The 22,989-nt window shown below is 47.4% G+C and overlaps 1 protein-coding gene across 3 annotated transcripts in view; it reads right to left on the reverse strand.

Annotated features, from left to right (window-relative positions):
- The window catches only part of KIAA1328 (KIAA1328 ortholog), a 158,974-nt gene that overhangs the window by 133,782 nt on the left and 2,203 nt on the right, over nt 1–22,989 (reverse strand). For 2 of the 3 annotated variants that reach the window (XM_077284165.1, XM_077284173.1), the window contains exons 2-3: nt 19,829–19,864; nt 16,872–17,017 (exon numbers count right to left, since the gene is read on the reverse strand). In XM_077284165.1, the coding sequence (XP_077140280.1) occupies nt 16,872–17,017; nt 19,829–19,864 (182 nt within the window). The remainder of the gene's footprint in view (nt 1–16,871; nt 17,018–19,828; nt 19,865–22,989) is intronic. The other variant, XM_077284181.1, reaches the window with a different exon arrangement.

The raw sequence follows: 22,989 nt of genomic DNA on the forward strand, positions 1-22,989 counted from the left end.
CAACCATGAGGGCTGGCATCCGTAAAAATTATGTTTGAGGGTTTGACCTCCCAGGGAACCCCACTAACTAGATGATCTGGCTGTAGCCACCAGGTTAGGGATTGGACTACATCATTAGAAAGGGAAATCTTACCGTCTAATCGCCCTTGTAATTTTATCTCCTCATGTAAAATTGTATACTGTAAGCACCTCGAGTGGAACTGGGCCCACGGAACCGCTGGGATACATGACGTGAAGGAGCCAAGCAAGGACATGCCTTCCCGGAGGGAAATTATAGGTTTATCTAGTATGGACTGAACTTTATCCCTAATTGTTATCTGTTTAGATTCTGGGAGGAAACACTTTTGACTTACAGAATCTAATATAATTCCCAAAAATACCTGCCGGGTTGTCGGGATCAGTCTAGATTTTTCCCAATTTATTATCCATCCTAAGTTCTGTAAGGATGAGATCATATGACATAGTCTTTGCTGACATTGCGAGGTGGATTTTCCCACTACTAGCAGGTCGTCTAAGTACGGGATTATGAGTGTGTCTTTTAATCTTAGATAAGACATAACCTCTGACATTAGTTTAGTAAATACCCTTGGAGCAATTGATAGTCCAAAGGGCATTGCTGTGTACTGAAAGTGCCGTATACATCCATTTAATATAACCGCTACGCGGAGAAATTGTTGATGCTCTTTAAAGATTGGTAGATGGTAATACGCATCTTTTAAGTCCAGAACCGCCATAAAGCAATAGGGAAACAGGAGTTTTACGGTGGATCGAATGGATTCCATTTTAAAAGTTTGATTTTCTAGGAAGGTGTTCAGTTTTTTAAGATTTATGATGGTTCTGAATGATCCATCAGGTTTTGTGATTAGAAACAGCGGGGAATAGAACCCTTTCCCTTCCTGAAGAAATGGAACCTCCACCAAAACTCCTTTGGATAGCAGATTCATTACTTCTTGCTGTAATGCCTCCTGTTGAGACTGTGACTTTAAGGAAGTCAATAGAAATGAGTCCGAAGGGACTCGGGCAAATTTTAATTTTAAGCCAGAGGTGACGAGATTATTTGCCCAATTGTTCGAAGTTATTTTCCTCCATTGGTCTGAAAAAGAGGATAATCTACCTCCCACAGGTAGATCTGCTCTAACGGGGCTTGTCTTCAGATTTAAAAGGGCGCTTCCCAAAGAATGCACCTCTTTGTTTTGCGTCTCTAGGGGTCCAGCGATCTTGGTTTTTAAAATCTTTTCTTTTATTAAATATGGGCTTCCGGAACGCTTTCCTATAGAATGGAAGGTAATTATTATTAGGGAAGCCCTTCTTTCTTTCCCCCGCTTTAGTTAGAATCTCGTCCAGTTTGGTACCAAACAGGTACTCACCCTGACATGGGAGGCCACATAACTTAGACTTTGTCTGTGGATCGCCTTTCCAGCCCTTAAGCCATAGGGCTCTGCGTGCCGCGTTTGTGAGACCTGCTGATTTGGCTGCCAAACGTATAGAATCGGCCGATGAATCCGCCAAAAAAGCTGTAGCCCCTCTAATTAAGGGTATAGAAGACAGCAGTTTGTCTCTGGAAAGACCACTTTTAAGGCCTTCCTCTAAGTCACTCAGCCAGACCAACATGGACCTAGCGGTGCATGTAGCAGAGATAGATGGTCTGAAGGCTCCCGTACACGACTCCCAGGCTCTTTTTAGTAGTGAGTCGGCTTTACGGTCTAACGGGTCCTGTAATGAGCCTGAATCCTCCACAGGTAGCAAAGATTTTTTAGATGTAGATGCTACCGCAGCGTCCACTTTTGGCGCTTTTGACCATGTCGAGAACTCTTCATCATTGAAGGGATACCGTCTCTTTGAGGATGGAGGTAACCCCCTTTGGCCCTGGCTTTCCCATTCTTTTTTAACTAAAGATTTTATTGCTGCTATCACCGGAAAAATAGTAGTTACTCACCGATAACGGTGTTTCTCTGAGCCCATGACGGCACCACGGAGAGAGGGGATCCGCCCACCAAGGACAGGAAACCTACAGATAAAAAGGCGGTACCTCTCTCCCGCATCAGTTTGTTTGCAGAGTATAACGGGAACATCAGGTTAATGATCACAAATGTTACTACATTACTAAACCTTAAATAAAGATACCGCGTGCTTATAGATTATATACATAACTAAACATTTTAAATGTGTGCACACCCACGCGTGAGGGAGGGAATGTACGGGTGCCGTCATGGGCTCAGAGAAACACCGTTATCGGTGAGTAACTACTATTTTCTCTGTCCCCCATGACGGCACCACGGAGAGAATTGCAGAGACTGTCTACATTAGGGAGGGACTACCGCTTCCAGAACCCTTCTACCAAAGGTGGGGTCTGAAGAAGAATTTAAGTCCAACCGATAGTGTCTAAAGAAAGTTGAGGGTGAAGACCAAGTAGCAGCTCTACATATCTGGTCTATTGTTGCTCCGGCTCTTTCTGCCCAGGAAGCCGCCATCGCCCTAGTTGAATGAGCTTTAACTTCCCCTGGAGCTGGCATCCCACTTGAGGTATAGGCAAGGTTGATGGCATCTTTGATCCATCTTGCCAACGTACCCTTGGAGGCCTTCTTGCCTTTCCGAGGGCCCTGAAAACACACAAAGAGAGACCCTTCCTCTCTACACTCCCTAGTAGCCTCCAGGTAATGGATGAGACACCTTCTAACATCCAAAGTGTGTAGTGATTTTTCCCCCTCGTTTTTAGGGTTAGGACAGAAGGAGGGAAGAGAGATCTCTTGGGACCTATGGAACCGGGAGGCCACTTTTGGTAAGTATGCTGGGTCAGTTTTTAGCACTACCCTGTCCTCCAATATTAGCGTGAAGGGTGGCCCTGCTGACAAGGCCTGTATGTCGCTAATTCTTCGGGCTGAAGTGAGGGCTACCAAAAGGGAAGTCTTAAAGGATAGAATCTTTAAGGGGAGTTCTTTTAAGGGCTCAAAGGGTGCCTTGGTGAGGGCCGTGAGAACTAGATTTAAGTCCCACTGTGGGGCTCTACGTGAGGGTAGAGGCCTAGATCTTTCTGCTGCTTTCACGAATCTGGATACCCAACGATTCTTTGCTAGATTGTAATTAAATAGTGCCCCCAGTGCAGCAATATGAACCTTCAGAGTGTTAGTGGCTAGGCCTTTTTCCAGCCCATTTTGCAGAAATTCTAACACTAATTTGAGAGGGATTCCTTCGGAGATTTTTGCCCCTGAGGAAGAGAGGAATTTCTTCCAGATTTTACCGTACTGTCTAGTGGTTGTTAATTTCCTACTTTTTAAGAGGGTTGACACTAGACCTTGGGAAAAACCTTTCTCTATCAGTAACCCCCTCTCAAATTCCAGGCTGTCATGTGTAACCTCGCTACCTGCGGGTGTGATACTGGACCCTGGAACAGGAGATTGGGCAGGTCTGGGAGTATCCAAGGGTCTGTTATGGACATCCTTCTGGCCCAGGAAAACCAAGTTCTCTTCGGCCAGTAAGGGGCAATCAGTATCACCCGGGCGCTGTCCTCCCTTATTTTCCTGAGAACCGCTGGTATCAGTGTGGTAGGGGGAAACGCATATGCTAGTTTGTGCTTCCAAGGAATCATGAAAGCATCCAGTGCCACCGGGTTCCCTGCTGGGTTTATGGAACAAAAGGGGGGCACCTTCCGATTTAGATTGTTTGCGAAGAGATCTATTGTCGGAACCCCCCACATCTCCGTTATCCGATTGAATATGGACTGGTTCAGTTCCCATTCCCCCTGTTTTAGGCAGACCCGACTTAGGTAGTCTGCTTTGACATTGTCCACCCCTTTTATGTGAAGTGCCGTCAAAGATGCTAAATTTTCCTCGGCCATCTGTAAGATTGAGTGTGTGACTTCCATCAGTGGTTGAGAGTGTGTTCCCCCCTGATGGTTTATATAGGCTACTACCACTCTGTTGTCTGAAAACAGTCTTACATGATGTGAGTGAAGGGGTTTTTGGAATTTTGTAAGGGCGAATTTTACTGCCAGTAACTCCCTCATGTTGGAGGATGCCTCTTTTATGTCGTCTGACCATGTCCCCTGAACCACTAGATCGTGTAGGTGAGCCCCCCACCCGAAGGGACTTGCGTCTGTGGTTACCACCTTTGACACTGGAATAACCCATGGTAGACCGCGGGCTAAGTTGCTGTCTTTTGTCCACCAATCTAGCGAGAGAATTGTTTTTAATGAGAAGGTGAACCGACCTTCTAAATTTCCCTTCAGGAAAATTTCTTCCGCTAATGTCTGCCATTGCAGCTGCCTTGTATGTGCCTGGGCCCATTGGACGGCAGAGATGCAAGCTGTCATGGACCCGAGGAGAGACATTGCCTCTCGTAGTGATATAGAGGGGAGATCTCTTGCCCTGGACACTAACCCCACCATCTTTTGGATCTTTTCTTGGGGTAGGCGACATTCCTGGGAGATGGAATCCAATGTGATCCCCAGGTACTCCTGAATCTGACTCGGTATCAGTTTGGACTTCTTCAGATTCAGGAGCCACCCCAAGTTTCCCAAAGAGTCCATAACTAACTGTAGCTGATTTTTGCAATGTTGGGGAGAATTGCCTATTATCAGCAAATCGTCCAGGTATGGGACGATTAGGGTGTTTTGTTTCCTCAGGTCTGCCATGACTTCCGCTATCAATTTGGTAAATACCCTTGGGGCTATTGCGAGACCAAATGGTAGGGCTGTAAACTGGTAATGCTTTACCATCCCTCCTATTTCGATTGCCACCCTGAGGAATTTTTGGAAGTCTTTGTGAATGGGGACGTGGTAGTATGCGTCCTTTAAGTCGAGCACTACCATGAAACAATACGGAAACAACATTTTGACCGCTGTCTTTATTGTCTCCATTTTGAAGGGTTCCACAATCAGGTGTTTGTTTAAATTTTTTAAATTGATAATCGTCCTGAAAGAGCCGTCTGGCTTTTTCCTGAGAAAAATCGGGGAGTAGAACCCTCTCCCTCTTTCTCGGAGGGGGACTTCCAGAAGAACCCCTTTGCCTAGTAGTGTTGTGAGTTCCTGTTCCAGAGCTATCCGCTCCTGTGGAGAAGCTCTCTGGGATGTTATCAGGAAGGACGGCTGAGGGAACGTAAGAAATTTGAATTTTAGTCCCGACTGTACCAAATCCAGAATCCAGGCACTGCTGGTTATCTTTTCCCAGGCTGAGAGAAAGAGGGACAACCTTCCTCCCACCTGGGGCAAAAGTTCATTGTGATGGTTTTTTGGGATCGGTGGGGCTTTTGTTGAAGATAAACCCTTTGCTCTTGTTCTTTTTGTCTTCCCATCTGTCCTGCGGTCTAGGTGGCTTTCTACGGAAGAATTTTTTACTCCGAAAAGGACGTTTATAAGATGGATATTGTAGGACGGGAAAGGACTTCTTTTTGTCCCCTGCTTTCTCCAAAATGTCATCCAGAGTAGAGCCGAAAAGAAATTCTCCCTCACAAGGAATATTACAAAGTTTAGCCTTTGTTTGGAGGTCTCCGGGCCAACATTTGAGCCAGAGGGCTCTTCTGGCTGCATTGGAGAACACCGCTGACCTGGCCGAAAGCCTGATTGAGTCTGCCGACGCATCGGCCAGAAAAGCGGCTGCCCCTTTCATTACTGGTAGGGTATTCAGTATACTGTCTCTGGATGTTTTGTCTTTGAGCTGGGTTTCCAGCTGGTCAAGCCACACCATAAGGGAGCGGGACGTGCAAGCCGCAGCCACCGCTGGTTTTAGGCCCCCCCCTGCTGCTTCCCAGGAAGTTTTTAGGAAAGCATCTGCTTTCTTATCCATGGGATCCTTTAAGACCCCCATGTCTTCAAAAGGTAGGGCAAACTTTTTTGACGCTTTAGCGATTGCCACGTCTAATTTAGGTGCTTTTTCCCAAAAGGAGCATGCAGGGTCTTCAAAAGGGTATTTCCTTTTGGGTGTAAGTAGGGCCTTTCTTAAAGGTTTTTTCCACTCTTTATTTATTAAGGCTTGTATTTTGTCATTAAGGGGAAACACCCTTCTTTTTTTCTGCTCCAGTCCCCCGAACATTATGTCTTGGACAGATTTTTTGGTGTGGGAATCAGCGAGGCCCATGGTACTTCTGACTGCTTTAATTAGGGAGTCTGTTTCTTCTAATGGGAAACAACTACGACCTTTCTGAGAAGAGGATGATGAAGAGGACGATGAAGAAGAATCGGAGGAATCTGAACTAATCTCCCCACTATCTGAGGGACTAGAGTCAGATATAGGGATGCTATGTTTAATTTTTTTACGTTTTTTTCCCCCCTGGAGAGACTTAAAGGTATCTTCCACCTGAGTTTTAATTAATGTTTTTAGCTCTGTGGCGAACCCTGGAAGCCCTTCACATAGAGTCTCTTCTATACAAGATTTACATAATCTTTTTTCCCAGGAGGCAGGTAAATCTTCTTTACAAAGGGCGCAAATCCTATGTTTGGACTTCCCTGCGCTCTTCCTTCCCTAAAACAACAAAAGAAAGGTAGGCTCTATTAGCCGGAGCATTCACGGAGATCACTCACCACCTGTGTACCCTCAGTACCGGTTGTGGATGGTCCGTATCGACAGTATGATGCTCCTTCGATCCGGATGCAGCACTAGAATTTTTGCTGTGCTGAGATCCAGACCGTGCTCCAGTTGTACGCCGTTGGACCTGAGAGGTAACTTGCCCCTGCTGCCGGCGTTTTTGCTGCTGCTGCTGCTGCTGCGGTGCCTGCGTTTGCTGCGCTGGTGAGTCCTGGAATTCAGGGTCACTCATGGCTGAGGAACGCTGGCTGTACTCCAATAGAGCAACTTGCCAGGAAGATAGTACTCATTTAAATAGTTCCGGTTTCGCGCGCTCCTCGCCGCTGGATTTGCGCATGCGCGAATCCCAGCATGCACCGCGCCGTCCCAGCAAGCTCTGCGCCGCCCAGAATGCCCTGCTCCAACCAGCAGGCATTGCGGCACCCGCGCATGCGCGATACCAACCCGGAAGTGCGGCACCATGCCGCTGATGCTTCCTGGAGCGCTGTTCACGCGCGCATTGTCGCGCCGTGCACCACCTTATGGAGGGACCCCTCACCGTGGCTTTCGCGGGTGTGCCATGTGGAACCCCCTGAGGATTCCTCTAGGAGCCGCAGCGCTGCTGCTGCAGCCCCCCGCTCACCCTAGAGACCTACTGATCCCAGCGGTGGCGCATCGGGTGGCCCAGCCTAGCCGAGGCAGGGAACCCCCGCTGCCTGAACCGGTCTGACTGGCCCCGGAATCCAACGACGATCTGAGGTAAGATCTGCTGCAGGTCCCGTCAAGGACAGGAAACCAAACTGATGCGGGAGAGAGGTACCGCCTTTTTATCTGTAGGTTTCCTGTCCTTGGTGGGCGGATCCCCTCTCTCCGTGGTGCCGTCATGGGGGACAGAGAAAGAAGGCCTTTTCTTTTCCGATAAGCCAGCGAACATAATGTCCTGCTGTGTTCTGGGAATTTTAGAATCTTCGATACCCATCGTATTACACACGGACCTGACAAGGTTGTCAATACTATCCGTGGGAAAGCATGTATCCTGTTCCTCGTCCGAGGAAACATATTCGCAGGAGATGTCAGAGTCCGCTTTCTCCCTATCCGAAGATGGGTCAGATATAGGGGATTCATATCCTTTTTTACTTCTAGTATGTGGCTCTTTATCAGAACCTCGCAAGGCTTGTAACTCTTGCCTTATCATGAGCCTGATGTCCTCAGATTTAACTGAGGCTTCCTCCCGCAAGGTAGAAGCAATACATGATTTGCACAATCTCTTTTTATAACTATCCGGGAGAGGCTGGAGACATAATGCACACTGTTTGTGCTTCGTTTTCTCTGTTTTCTTTCCCTAAGTGTATAAAGGGAAAGGGAACACCAGTCAGCTTATGAGGGTAGAAGCACACTTACCCCAGTGAAGCTTTTACGGTACCGATTGACGAGGAGATTTAGGTGGAGAACCGGATTTCTTCCTGGAGGATCCGCTCTGTTTGGAGCGACTGCTGCTGCCCCGTGTACGTGGGGTAGCCGCGGTGTCTTCTATGGAGAGCATCGCAGGGGTCTGTGACGAATCCATTGTGGACACCGGGCGCTTGTGCCGGTGTCCTTTTACATGGGGGCCGCCATCTTCTTCCGGTTGAACCCGGAAGTGCTAACCACTTCCGGGTCGCGGCCATACTGTGTGCACTCGCGCTGTCACCGGCATCAGCGCGGGTGCCGTCCACCTCCTCCTCCGCCCGGAGTTTCAATTCAGGACTCCCGGGTAAATTGTGGAGCTCCACGCCGCCTGAGCGCTCGCCAAAGCGCAGCGCTTACCTCTCCTCGGCGCTAGGTCCCGCAGACTGCCCGGATGGATTCCCATGAGCCAGGAACCCCTGCAGTTGTGGCCTCATGGCGTCTGCCAGCAGAGGGGGGAACTGAGAAGAGGACCCCCGACGCTGCATCCAGCCCTGGAGCCCTTGCCGTCCTCACAGGTAAACTGCGCAAGCGGCATCCAGGCTAGGCATCCTCTTCTCCGTGGATTCCCGTAGGAACAGGAAACCAAACTGTGGGAGCGAGGGGGACCGCCCCTTTTATCTCTCCGTAGGGTTTCCTGTTCCTAGGGGCGGATCCCCTCTCTCAGTGGGTGCTGTCGTGGCGAAGAGAAAAAATCAGAATCACTGGGATACGCAAAAGTATTGCTAATTTATTACAACATAACATGTCAGATTTAAAATAATTTGTCCTGGTCAGGAAGATGAAAAGTGACTTTGTCGGTGTGAAGAAACCAGATTGTACTGTATCTTAATTTCCCAGACAACCATGTTTTTTTTGCAAACCAAAAGAACTGGCTATTTATCTGTATATTGGCTTGTGAATTTAAGTGTTTATGTCTGGTGGGTCAAGAAGACAGACTTGCCCACTGATATACTATCTAACATACTGTGTAAAGCCCCCATCACACTAAGCGAGGTCGCTAGCGAGATCGCTGCTGAGTCACAAGTTTTGTGACGCAACAGCGACCTGAGTAGCGATCTCGCTATGTTTGACACGTAGCAGCGACCAGGCCCCTGCTGTGAGATCGCTGGTCGTGTCGGAATGGCCTGGACCTTTTTTTTGATCGTTGAGGTCCCGCTGGGTAGCACACATCGCTGTGTTTGACACCTTACCAACGACCTCGTTGACTACAACGTCACACAGGACATCCCTCATCGAGGTCTGAATCGTCATAATAGCTGCCATGTGACAGGGTCACAACGACCAACGACATCGTTGTACAGGTCGCCGCATCGCTGCTGCGTCGTTGGGAAGATCTCACTGTTTGACATCTCACCAGCGACCACATAGTGACGCAGCAACGATCCCTGACAGGTCGTATCGTTGTCGGGATCGCTTTAGCGTCGCTAAGTGTGACGGGGCCTTAAGTCTGTAATAGTGACTGTACATAGAGTAGGTTAAGCTTTGTTTATTGATGTGTGCTTATAAGCTAAGGGTATGTGCACACGTTCAGGATTTCTTGCAGAAATTTCCTGAAGAAAACCGGAAATTTTCTGCAAGAAATCCGCATTTTTTTTTTTTGCGTTTTTTTTCCGTTTTTTTCGCGTTTTTTTAGCATTCTGCAAGCGTAATTAGCTTGCAGAATGCTAAAGTTTTCCAAGCGATCTGTAGCATCGCTTGGAAAACTGACTGACAGGTTGGTCACACTTGTCAAACATACTGTTTGACAAGTGTGACCATCTTTTTACTATAGATGCAGCATCTACAGTAAAAGATAGAATGTTTAAAAATAATAAAAAAAATGCTTATACTCACCCGCAGACAGCTGATATCCTCACCGGCGTCCGTTCCGTATAGATGGTGTGCGCGCGCAGGACCTTCCATGACGTCGCGGTCACATGACCGGTCTCGACCAATCACAGGACGGTCACAAGACCGTGACGTCATCGCAGGTCCTCCACCGCACATCAGCTACAGGAACCGAAGCGGCAGCATGCAGCTGAGAGGCGGGAAGACATCGAGGGTGAGTATATGACTATTTTTTATTTTAATTCTTTATTTTTGACCAATTATATGGTGCCCAGTGCGTGGAGGAGAGTCTCCTCTCCTCCCCCTGGGTACCAACCGCACATAATCTGCTTACTTCCCGCATGGTGTGCACAGCCCCGTGCGGGAAGTAAGCAGATCAATGGACCCCTAGGTGTGCGGAATCCCCGCAATTCCGCATTTTTAATGAACATGTTGCTTTTTTTTCCGCGATGCGATTTTTTCGCGGAAAAAAATCGCAACATTTGCACAAAAAATGCGGAATACACTGTAAATAATAGGAGGCATATGTTAGCGTTTTTTTCGCGTTTTTATCACGTTTTTATAGCGAAAAAACGCGAAAAAAACGCTAAAAATCCTGAACGTGTGCACATGGCCTAATAGTGCTACCTTGATCCCATCACCATTGTTTACCTTATCTTGATGTTGGACTGAAAGACCCTGGGTAATTCTAAAAATAGCTTACATGCCTTGGGTATAAAAAAAGACTCAGAGATCACATCCTGGAGACTGAAGTAACACAGAGCTACCAGCCAGACATTCTGCAAACCACCCAACAGACAAGAGAAAGGACTGCAGCCAACTCATCATGGCACCATCACGAGGGACACTGATCTAGGATTCTATAGGAAACAACCCAGGGGCTTTCGGCTCCGGATGGAAGGACACAGATCTGATCCAGTGACCATCTCTGAACCATGGATCTGTTTGGAGAAAGCCAGGGTTGGGACCCGCTGGTCGCCTGGTTCCATGGAGATGGTCAGATGAGTGACTCTCGTGTCAACTGGCTTTGGACCTTGTATGGATTCTATGGACAGTTCTTGGTCATCTCCCTATGCTTGTCGTTACCCCTTCTCTGTGCGTTCATCCACAGATGAAGTAGCGACCCTGGGAGCTCTGACATAACATCTACCATTATCTCGACGAGTCAGCGGAAGGGTGAGGCCCTGTAATGTGCAAATTCTTGGGGTAATTGGTGGGATTGTTCTGTTTGCTATTGTGTGTTGTGGTTCAATAAAGTATTGCCACACTGTTTTACCTTAACCCTGCGTTGTCTGTGTAGTGTATTGCCCACTGGGAGATAGAGCGGGCATTCAGTGGTATGAGCCGTGGTCCATGCAGTCTTGCTAAAGACAGCCGGGCCAGCGGATGATTGCACCCACTGACCCCGTTTCTCCACAGTCAGGAAGGGGTTAAGCAACAGGTCTCAATCTGAGGATTATGGCTTCAAGTGTCACTCAGCTTTGTCCGCGGAGACTTGGAGATCACAGACCCATAAATGTATGATCGCTGGGGATCCTATTTTGAAGACACATTATATGAAGGGGTACTGCGAAACGTCAATGTATAGCCGAGCGATGTACTCTGCCATCTGTCTGTCCTAACGGCATCACATGGATGAATGACCAATGCACTTAACACCTGTACAGCGGCAGGTAATGTGCACCTGTCCCTCGCTTCAGGCTAGCACAGGTACATGATCCGTGCCATTCAGAAACAAGACCCAGCAGATCTCTGTACCCGTGATTTCGCCGGCCCGGCTCACCCTTGAATGTGGTAGTAAGAATAGCCGGATTACCTTTAACAACTTATCCTTAGGAAAGATCATCAATATCAGACCGGTGGAAGTCAAACACCCAACATCTCCACCAACCAGATGTTTGCAGGTTCCAAGGCAGCCAGTCGTAAATGTAAGAGCCAGACTATCACAACCTCTGCTATAGTGAACAGGAGCCGAGTGGCAGAACGAGAGGTCACAAGACCACTACACGCAGTGTACAGTGGGGGAAATAAGTATTTGATCCCTTGCGGATTTTGTAACTTTGCCCATTGAAAGACATGAACAGTCTATAATTTTAACCCCTTAAGCCCCAAGGGTGGTTTGCACGTTAATGACTGGGCCAATTTTTACAATTCTGACCACTGTCCCTTTATGAGGTTATAACTCTTATAACGCTTCAACGGATCCTGACGATTCTGACACGGTTTTCTCGTGACATATTGTACTTCATGATAGTGGTAAAATTTCTTTGATATTACCTGCCTTTATGTGTGGAAAAAAAAAATGGAAATTTGGCGAAAATTTTGAAAATTTCGCAATTTTCCAATTTTGAATTTTTATGCCTTTAAATCACAGATATGTCACACAAAATACCTAATAAGTAACATTTCCCACATGTCTACTTTACATCAGCACAATTTTGGAACCAAATTTTTTTTTTTGGTAGGGAGTTATAAGTGCTAAAAGTTGCGAGCAATTTCTCATTTTTACACCATTTATTTATTTATTTTTTTAGGGACCACATCTCATTTGAAGTCATTTTGAGGGGTCTAAGTGATAGAAAATACCCAAGTGTGACCCCATACTAAAAACTGCACCCCTCAAGGTGCTCAAAACCACATTCAAGAAGTTTATTAACCCTTCAGGTGTTTCACAGGAATTTTTGGAATGTTTAAATAAAAATGAACATTGAACTTTTTCACACAAAATTTACTTCAGCTCCAATTTGATTTATTTTACCAAGGGTAACAGGAGAAATTGGACCCCAAAAGTTGTTGTGCAATTTGTCCTGAGTACGCTGATACCCCATATGTTGGGGTAAACCACTGTTTGGGCGCATGGCAGAGCTCGGAAGGGAAGGAGCGCCGTTTGACTTTTCAATGCAAAATTGACTGGAATTGAGATGGGACGCCATGTTGCGTTAGGAGAGCCCCTGATGTGCCTAAACATTGAAACCCCCCCAAAAGTAACCCCATATTGGACCCCCCAAGGAACTTATCTAGATGTCTTGTGAGAACTTTGAACCCCCAAGTATTTCACTACAGTTTATAACGCAGAGCCGTGAAAATAAAAAATCATTTTTTCCCACAAAAATGGTTTTTTAGCCCCCCAAATTTTTATTTTCCCAAGGGTAACAAGAGAAATTGGACCCCAAAAGTTGTTGTCCAATTTGTCCTGAGTACGCTGATACCCCATGAGTTGGGGTAAACCCGTTTGGGCGCACGGGAGAGCTCAGAAGGGAAGGAGCACGGTTTTAGTTTTTCAACGCAGAATTGGCTGGAATTGACATTGGACGCCATGTCGCGTTTGGAGATCCCCTGATGTGCCTAAACAGTCAAAACCCCCAACTCTAACTGAAACCCTAACCCTAGCCCCAACCCTAACCCTAGCCCCAACCCTAACCCTAGCTTTAACCCTACCCCTAATCCTAGCTCCAACCCTAACCTTAGCCCTAACCCTAATCCTAACCCTAGCCTTAACGGGAAAATGGAAATAAATACATTTTTTTAATTTTATTATTTTTCCCTAACTAAGGGGGTTATGAAGGGGGGTTTGATTTACTTTTATAGCGTTTTTTAAGCGGATTTTTATGATTGACAGCCGTCACAGACTAAAAGATGCTTTTTATTGCAAAAAATAGTTTTTGCATCTCCACATTTTGAGAGCTATAATTTTTCCATATTTTGGTCCACAGTCATGTGAGGTCTTGTTTTTTGCAGGACGAGTTGACGTTTTTATTGGTATCGTTTTCGGGCACGTGACATTTTTTGATCGCTTTTTATTCCGATTTTTGTGAGGCAGAATGGCCAAAAACCAGCTATTCATGAATTTCTTTTTTGGGTGAGGCGTTTATACCGTTCTGCGTTTGGTAAAATGGATAAAACAGTTTTATTCTTCGGGTCAGTACGATTACAGCGATACCTCATTTATATAATTTTTTTATCTTTTGGCGCTTTTATACGATAAAAACTATTTTATAGAAAAAATAATTATTGTCGCATTGCTTTATTCTGGGGACTATAACTACCGTATTTTCCGGCATATAAGACGACTGGGCATATAAGACGACCCCCCCAACTTTTCCAGTTAAAATATAAAATCTTCTTAAAAGTCGGGGGTCTTCTTATACGCCGTATGTCATCTTATAGGGCCGGTGAATATGTGCCTTTTGGCGTGGGGAGTGGTCCCGATGACTAAGACAGGGGGCGTCTCACAGTAAAGTGTGAGTGGAGTATATCCCCCTATTACCTCAATGCGGCAGCGTGGGGGTCTCTGTGCTGGGAGCGGCAGCTCCTCTTCGTGCCGTGGGTGCTCTGTGCCGTGGGTGCTCTGTGCCGTGGGGCGGCGGCGGCGCATCTTTTTGCAGCGTCGGGGCTTCTCCGGCATCTCCTCCAGGCCCAGAGGCAGTCCGGCAGCCCCATTGCTGTGATGCGGTGGCCTCCGGGAAAATGGCTGCTGCTCAGATTCAGATCTCGTCTCCCGAGATCTCGGGAGACGAGATCTGAATCTGAGCAGCGGCCATTATCCCGGAGGCTGCGATGCGGTGGCCTCCGGGAAAATGGCCGCTGGGGGCGGCGCATGCTCAGATTCAGATCTCGTCTCCCGAGACCTTGGGAGACGAGATCTGAATCTGAGCAGCAGCCATTATCCCGGAGGCCACCGCATCAAAGCAATGGGGCTGGCGGTGCCTCCGTGCCTGGAGGAGATGCCGGAGAAGCCCCGACGCTGCAAGAAAATGCATCGCCGCCGCCGCCCCACAGCGCCCACGGCACGAAGATGCGCCGCCGCCCCACAGCACAGAGCACCCACGGCACGAAGAGGAGCTGCCGCTCCCAGCACAGAGACCCCCACGCTGCCGCAATGAGGTAATAGGGGGATATACTCCACTCACACTTTACTGTGAGATGCCCCCTGTCTTAGTCATCGGGACCACTCCCCCCCACCCACCATATGCACATATTATCTGTACCCGGCGTATAAGACGACCCCCGACTTTTAAGAAGATTTTGAGGGGTTAAAAAGTCGTCTTATATGCGGGAAAATACGGTACTTTATTTTTTCGCTGATGCTGTATGGCAGCTCGTTTTTTGCGGGACAAGATGACGTTTTCAGTGGTACCATGGTTATTTATATCCTTTTTGATCGCGTGTTATTCCACTTTTTGTTCGGCGGTATTATAGTAAAGCGTTTTTTGCCTCTTTTTACCGCGTTCACTGAAGGGGTTAACTAGCGGAACAGTTTTATAGGTGGGGTCGTTACGGACGCGGCGATACTAAATGTGTACTTTTATTGTTTTTATTATTAGATAAAGAAATGTATTTATGGAAACAATATATATATTTTTTTCTTCATTTAGGATTTTTTTTTTTACTTTAGAACATTGCCCCGGGGGGTGGGGGGGGGGTTGGGACATCCTGTTATAGTGTAATATCGCTGATCTCACCCTTTGCAGAGCACTGTGCCAGATCAGAAATCTGACATGCAGGGCTGCCCTTGCTCTGAGCAGGCGCTGGTAAGCCACAACCCTGCAGGACCCGGATACAGCCCCCCGGCCATTTTGGGGGCCTGCAGGGAGAAGAAGGTAGGAGACCCTCGGCGCAACACGATCACATCGCATTGCTCCGAGGGTCTCAGGGAAGCACGCAGGGAGCCCACTCTTTGCAGATCATCTCTAAATCATTAAGATTTTGAGGCTGTCGCTTGGCAACTCGGAGCTTCAACTCCCTCCATAAGTTTTCTATGGGGGTTAAGGTCTGGAGACTGGCTAGGCCACTCCATGACCTTAATGTACTTCTTTTTGAGCCACTCCTTTGTTGCCTTGGCTGTATGTTTTGGGTCATTGTCTTGCTGGAAGACCCAACTACGACCCATTTTTAATGTCCTGGCGGAGGGAAGGAGGTTGACACTCAGGATGTTACGGTACATAGCAACATCCATTCTCCCATTGATGCTGTGAAGTAGTCCTGTGCCCTTAGCAGAGAAACACCCCCAAAACAATGTTTCTACCTCCATGCTTGACAGTGGGGATGGTGTTCTTTGGGTCATAGGCAGCATCTCTCTTCCTCCAAACACAGGGAAACCTCAATCTTTGTCTAATCTGACCACAGCACCTTCTCCCAATCACTCACAGAATCATCCAGGTGTTCATTGGCAAACTCCAGATGGACCTGCACATGTGTCTTCTTGAACAGGGGGACCTTGCGGGCACTGCAGGATTTTAAACCTTTATGGTGTAATGTGCTACCAATGGTTTTCTTGGTGACTGTGGTTCCAGCTGCCTAGAGATCATTAACAAGTTCTCCCCGTGTAGTTTGCGGCTGATCTCTCACCATCCTCATGATCAAGGATACCCCACGAGGTGAGATTTTGCATGGTGTCCCAGATTGATGTCGATTGACAGTCACTTTATAATTCTTCATTTTTTTTTTACTATTGCACGAACAGTTGTCTCCTTCCCACTCAGCGTCTTATGGTTTTGTTGCCCATTCCAGTTTTGTGCAGGTCTATGATCTTGTCCCTGACATCCTTATAAAGCTCTTTGGTCTTGCCCATGTTGTAGAGGTTAGAGTCTGACTGAGTCTGTGGCAGGAATCTTTTATAAAGGTGACTATGTAACAGCTGTCTTAAATGCAGGTAACGAGTTGATTAGGAGCGTCTAACTGGTCTGTAGGAGCCAGAACTCTTAATGGTTGGTAGGGGATCAAATACTTATTTATCAATGCAAAATGCAAATACATTTATATAATTTATACAATATGATTTTCTGGCTTTTATTTTTGATAATCAATGTTAAAATCAACCTACCCTTAAAATTATAGACTGTTCATGTCTTTGTCAGTGGGCAAACTTACAAAATCAGCAAGGGATCAAATACTTATTTCCCCCACTGTATGTAGCAGCGGTGTCCTGTTTCCATACACTTTATGCAGATCCTCACGACAGGTCATCAATATCAAAGTGGTGGAAGACCCTTTGAAGCACTGGTAGATGGATGTACTTGGTGATCGAGTCTCTGTAAGACCCCGTGCATAGGGTCCCACATTTCAGATTGATATATCCAGTACAGTTGCTCACGTTACCTGTGGATCATAATGATTTTGCCCCCAGCCCGATAATAAATCCATCCTTGCAGCAGGGTTGGATTGTGTGTTCCCTGGATTAGCACAGGTAGCTTTCGAGATCTTCGTCTTAGGAGCCGGTCTGTAGTTTCCTTCACTACAGAGTCCTGTATAATGAAAACAAAAAAAAAAAGAAGAAAATCAGAAATAAGAAAAAAACATCTCAGTAATGAGATGCATTCAGGCATGTGCACATATCTGTCCGAGAATGCACGGACTGCCCGCGGGTCTCCTGACCCGAGCAGGACAGGTTCAAAGAAATACATGACGCTGTAGGGAGACCCATGGCCAGTCCGTCCATCGCTGTCCGATCTCAGACTGATTTTCACCGAGATCTGAATGCTGCCATAAGATTACTTCCCCCATACTTAGGACTGAAAAGCCAAGGACCAGAAATCCCCATGATGCAGTGAAGATTACACCTGTAATATGGGGCACCATGATCATAGAAATCAGTCTCAAAATAACTTCAGTAAGGCCAAGTTCACATTTGCATATGTGTCCGCAGCCAAAACACATGCAAAAGCATGCTTACGCCTGCGCATCATTTCGCGCATGACACAAACTAATAGGCTGCGTGTGCATGCGTTTGCTTTTTTTTTTTCTTTTTTTAATATGCGCATGGTGGGGCAGGATGGGTAATGGGGCAGGGACCATTAGTGCCGGCCGGCCGTAAAGCAGAGCACAGCGGTGACGTCACCGCTCTGCTTTAGGGCCGGCGCTTACACAGTGCAGGGAAGCGGACGCCGGCGGACGCGACAGACACCGGAATGTAAGTATGTAGTGTTTGGTTTTTTTTACATTTACACTGGTAACCAGGGTAAACATCGGGTTACTAAGCGCGGCCCTGCGCTTAGTAACCCGATGTTTACCCTGGTTACCCGGGGACTTCGGCATAGTTGGTCGCTGGAGAGCTGTCTGTGTGACAGCTCTCCAGCGACCACACAACGACGAAACAACGACGCTGCAGCGATCGGCATCGTTGTCTATATCGCTGCAGCGTCGCTTAATGTGACGGTACCTTAAGTTAAAATGTGGTGCCCAAAACTTGGCACAGTATTCCAGATGAGGTCATATTCCCCTATAGTATCCAAACCTAATATATAATTGCCTAGAATACTACTTCCTGCAATTTGTGCCAACTTCCGTGGCTTTGTCCGGAGCTAATGTCCGGAGATAAGTGACGTCACCAGTGTCCTACACCCAGGCAGAGCACAGGGGCCCCAGGCAGCATATGGGGCCCCAGGCAGAGCACAGTGGCCCCAGGCAGAGCACAGGGGCCCCAGGCAGAGCACAGGGGCCCCAGGCAGAGCACAGGGGCCCCAGGCAGAGCACAGGGGCCCCAGGCAGAGCACAGGGGCCCCAGGCAGAGCACAGGGGCCCCAGGCAGAGCACAGGGGCCCCAGGCAGAGCACAGGGGCCCCAGGCAGAGCACAGGGGCCCCAGGCAGAGCACAGGGGCCCCAGGCAGAGCACAGGGGCCCCAGGCAGAGCACAGGGGCCCCAGGCAGAGCACAGGGGCCCCAGGCAGAGCACACACCAAATCGGAGGCCGAGGGTCCCCGCCCACCAAATCGGAGGCCGAGGGGCCCCGCCCACCAAATCGGAGGCCGAGGGGCCCCGCCCACCAAATCGGAGGCCGAGGGGCCCCGCCCACCAAATCGGAGGCCGAGGGGCCCCGCCCACCAAATCGGAGGCCGAGGGGCCCCGCCCACCAAATCGGAGGCCGGGGGTCCCCGCCCACCAAATTGAAGGCCGAGGGGCCCCGCCCACCACATCGGAGGCCGAGGGGCCCCGCCCACCACATCGGAGGCCGAGGGTCCCCGCCCACCAAATCGGAGGCCGAGGGTCCCCGTCCACCAAATCGGAGGCCGAGGGTCCCCGCCCACCAAATCGGAGGCCGAGGGTCCCCGCCCACCAAATCGGAGGCCGAGGGTCCCCGCCCACCAAATCGGAGGCCGAGGGTCCCCGCCCACCAAATCGGAGGCTGAGGGGCCCCGCCTACCAAATCGGAGGCCGAGGGGCCCCACCAACCAAATCGGAGGCCGAGGAGCCCCGCCCACCAAATCGAAGGCCGAGCGGCCCCGCCCACCAAATCGGAGGCCGTGGGGCCCCGCCAACCAAATCGGAGGCCGAGGGTCCCCGCCCACCGAATTCTTCTTACATTTGAATAAATAAAGTATATATGGATTCTAGACTCCCGATTCTTTAGAATCGGGCTGCCATCTAGTCTATAATAATCGTCATCTTACTAGATCAGCGCAGGCCCCACTGCAAGGATCCCCATTGATTACAACAAGGGGCTTGTGTTCCCTTTCTTCCCTGACCACGGACAGCAGCGCTCAGTCTCACACACTCGTTACTGCGCTAGAATCATCACCCCCATAAGGAAAGAATGGAGCGACAGGACACATGCGACTGGAAGCAATCCTGCAGCCAGGGCAACACAGGAGAGGACACCCCCGTTCCAGCTATCAGTAGAAGTCCTGGCAGTGGGGACAACTTGATCTAAATTTACTTGGAGACTGGAAAAAAAACTCTAAAGGGAACATATGAACTAACCAGTTGTATGCTTAGGTCATAGAAAAGCAATGCAAAACTTTAAAACTTCCAATTGTAAGAAAAGTTTGCATCATATAATGAAACGCTTTGCACGTTATGCCCCATCTTATTGCAGTCAGTGAATATGAATATTCGTATTTACATTAAGAGGTTAAAAAGCTGAACAGAGCTATGAAAATATACATATATATGTTACAGCTCAGGCTTTGCTATAGTTGTATTCTGAAGTGTTTCAGAGGAAGTGTTAACACTGGCATCTACATTTCCCGTACTTGTCAGACAGTATCAGTCCCACAGACATTGGACCCAGGAGGCTGTAGTGTAGGACATGATCAGCAGCGCTTGTGAGAAGACTCACCTGGGATGTAGACCATGTGCTGCTCCACATCAGACTCTTTGGAAGAAATTCAGGAAAATTGACAACCCAATAGAACCATCCTCATGTCACAGCGCAAGGCCTAAATAATGGGACAGCAGTGCCCTCTACCTATAACAGACACATGGGAGCACTCATGCGCTGTATGGCTAAAAGTATGTGGACCCCACTCTTAATTATTGAGGCGCTAGTTCGGCCATGATCACCAGTAAGTTATTATTGAAAAGTGGAAGGGGAGACAAATGTTCAGCCATGAACAAGAAGACGATCCAGCAGGGCCGCTGACTATCCTCTGTTGTATCACTTACCACAGAAGTCACAAAACTGTGCACTGAAAATTGTATAAAAGGACCATCTATGGCAGTGTTCCCCAAGTCCAGTCCTCAAGAGACACCAACAGGTCATGTTTTCAGGATTTCCTTAGAATTAGATCAGCTGCTAATACTATCAGCAAGACAGCAGAATAAGAGCAGACTAGTTGATTTAAAAGGAGACAGCTGCTTGAAATGATTCTCTTCTTTGGTTAACCATGGTTGCCTCCAAGGAAAAGAGAATAGCCATTTAGTCTTTGTAGGGCATTTCTGCTTGTAAGATTGCTCCTAAACTAACAATTTACTGCATCATCAAGAACATTAGAGAGGCTGAGTTGCTGTGATAAAGGCTTCAAGGCGCCCATGAAAATCCAGCAAGAGGATTCGGCTACAAGATCGGTTCAACTACAGATCAGAGCTCACCTAGGAATGGCCGGTGTGAGTGCATCTGTATAGCGAATCTATCTATTAGACTGAGATGGAGTCAAGAAGGGCAGCTAAGAAGCCAGAGCTCTCCTAAGAATACAGCAAGGACTGACATTTTGCTGGAAGTACAGGGTTTGTACTGCAGAGGCTGGGGGTAAAGTGGTGTTCCTTATCTTCCTATGATGAAGCCTTTTTCAGACTGTTTGGGACATCTGTAAGATTTATTGTCCAGAAAAAAAAAAGTTGAGCGCTACCATGAGTCCTGTGTGACGCCAACAGTAAAGAGTCATGTTTTTGAAATTCAAAAGGGAAAAGAAAGCGGTAACTAGGGAGCACTGTGAGGGTAACAGTTAAAATTGAAGGTAAAAGGTCCACCGCAGATCCAGCCGTTAACCTTCTACGATACAAAATGCACTAGAAAATAGTAATAACAGTCCTAGGAGGGTTGAAAATGAGACCAAAACAAGGATTTTAGTGTTGAGTGGTGGTTCAACACTAAAATCCTTGCTTTGGTCTCATTTCCAGCGCTCCTAGGACCATTATTACTATTTTCTACTGTAATCACGTTTTGGGGGCTTTTCATCCATGGAGGGGGCGTGCACCTAAGAAACCACCATGAATAAAGAATAGGATGTAAACAGTCTCCACGAGCAATGTGGGGATGAAGGATGCTTCCTCCAACATGAAGACCAAGTCACAAGGCATAGGTAATAACCAAATGGCTCTCATCTCTCTCTATATATAACAGATGTATACACAGGACGCCGTCTCTCTCCATATAACAGCTGTATACACACACAGGACACCATCTCTCTATATATAACAGATGTATACACACACACACAGGACACCATCTCTCTATATAACAGCTGTATACACACACAGGACGCCGCCTCTCTATATAACAGCTGTATACACACACAGGACACCATCTCTCTATATATAACAGATGTATACACACACACACAGGACACCATCTCTCTATATAACAGCTGTATACACACACAGGACGCCGTCTCTATATATAACAGATGTATACATACACAGGACGCCGTCTCTCTATATATAACAGATGTATACACACACACAGGACACCATCTCTCTATATAACAGCTGTATACACACACAGGACACCATCTCTCTATATAACAGCTGTATACACACACAGGACGCCGTCTCTATATATAACAGCTGTATACACACACAGGACGCCGTCTCTATATATAACAGCTGTATACACACACAGGACGCCATCTCTCTATATAACAGATGTATACACACACAGGACGCCATCTCTCTATATAACAGATGTATACACACACAGGACGCCGTCTCTCTATATAACAGATGTATACACACACAGGACACCATCTCTCTATATATAACAGATGTATACACACACACAGGACACCATCTCTCTATATAACAGCTGTATACACACACAGGACACCATCTCTCTATATAACAGCTGTATACACACACAGGACGCCGTCTCTATATATAACAGCTGTATACACACACAGGACGCCGTCTCTATATATAACAGCTGTATACACACACAGGACACCATCTCTCTATATATAACAGATGTATACACACACACAGGACACCATCTCTCTATATATAACAGATGTATACACACACACACAGGACACCATCTCTCTATATAACAGCTGTATACACACACAGGACACCATCTCTCTATATATAACAGCTGTATACACACACAGGACGCCGTCTCTCTATATAACAGCTGTATACACACAGGACGCCGTCTCTATATATAACAGCTGTATACACACAGGACGCCGTCTCTATATATAACAGCTGTATACACACAGGACGCCGTCTCTCTCTATATAACAGCTGTATACACACAGGACGCCGTCTCTATATATAACAGCTGTATACACACACAGGACGCCGTCTCTATATATAACAGCTGTATACACACAGGACGCCGTCTCTCTCTATATAACAGCTGTATACACACAGGACGCCGTCTCTCTCTATATAACAGCTGTATACACACACAGGACGCCGTCTATATATATAACAGCTGTGTACACACACAGGACGCCGTCTCTCTATATAACAGCTGTATACATACACAGGACGCCGTCTCTCTATATAACAGCTGTATACACACACAGGACGCCGTCTCTATATATAACAGCTGTATACACACACAGGACGCCGTCTCTCTCTATATAACAGCTGTATACACACACAGGACGCCGTCTCTCTATATAACAGCTGTATACACACAGGACGCCGTCTCTATATATAACAGCTGTATACACACAGGACGCCGTCTCTATATATAACAGCTGTATACACACAGGACGCCGTCTCTCTCTATATAACAGCTGTATACACACAGGACGCCGTCTCTATATATAACAG

This window comes from Ranitomeya variabilis, chromosome 1, assembly GCF_051348905.1.
Source record: "Ranitomeya variabilis isolate aRanVar5 chromosome 1, aRanVar5.hap1, whole genome shotgun sequence".
Taxonomy (NCBI): domain Eukaryota; kingdom Metazoa; phylum Chordata; class Amphibia; order Anura; family Dendrobatidae; genus Ranitomeya; species Ranitomeya variabilis.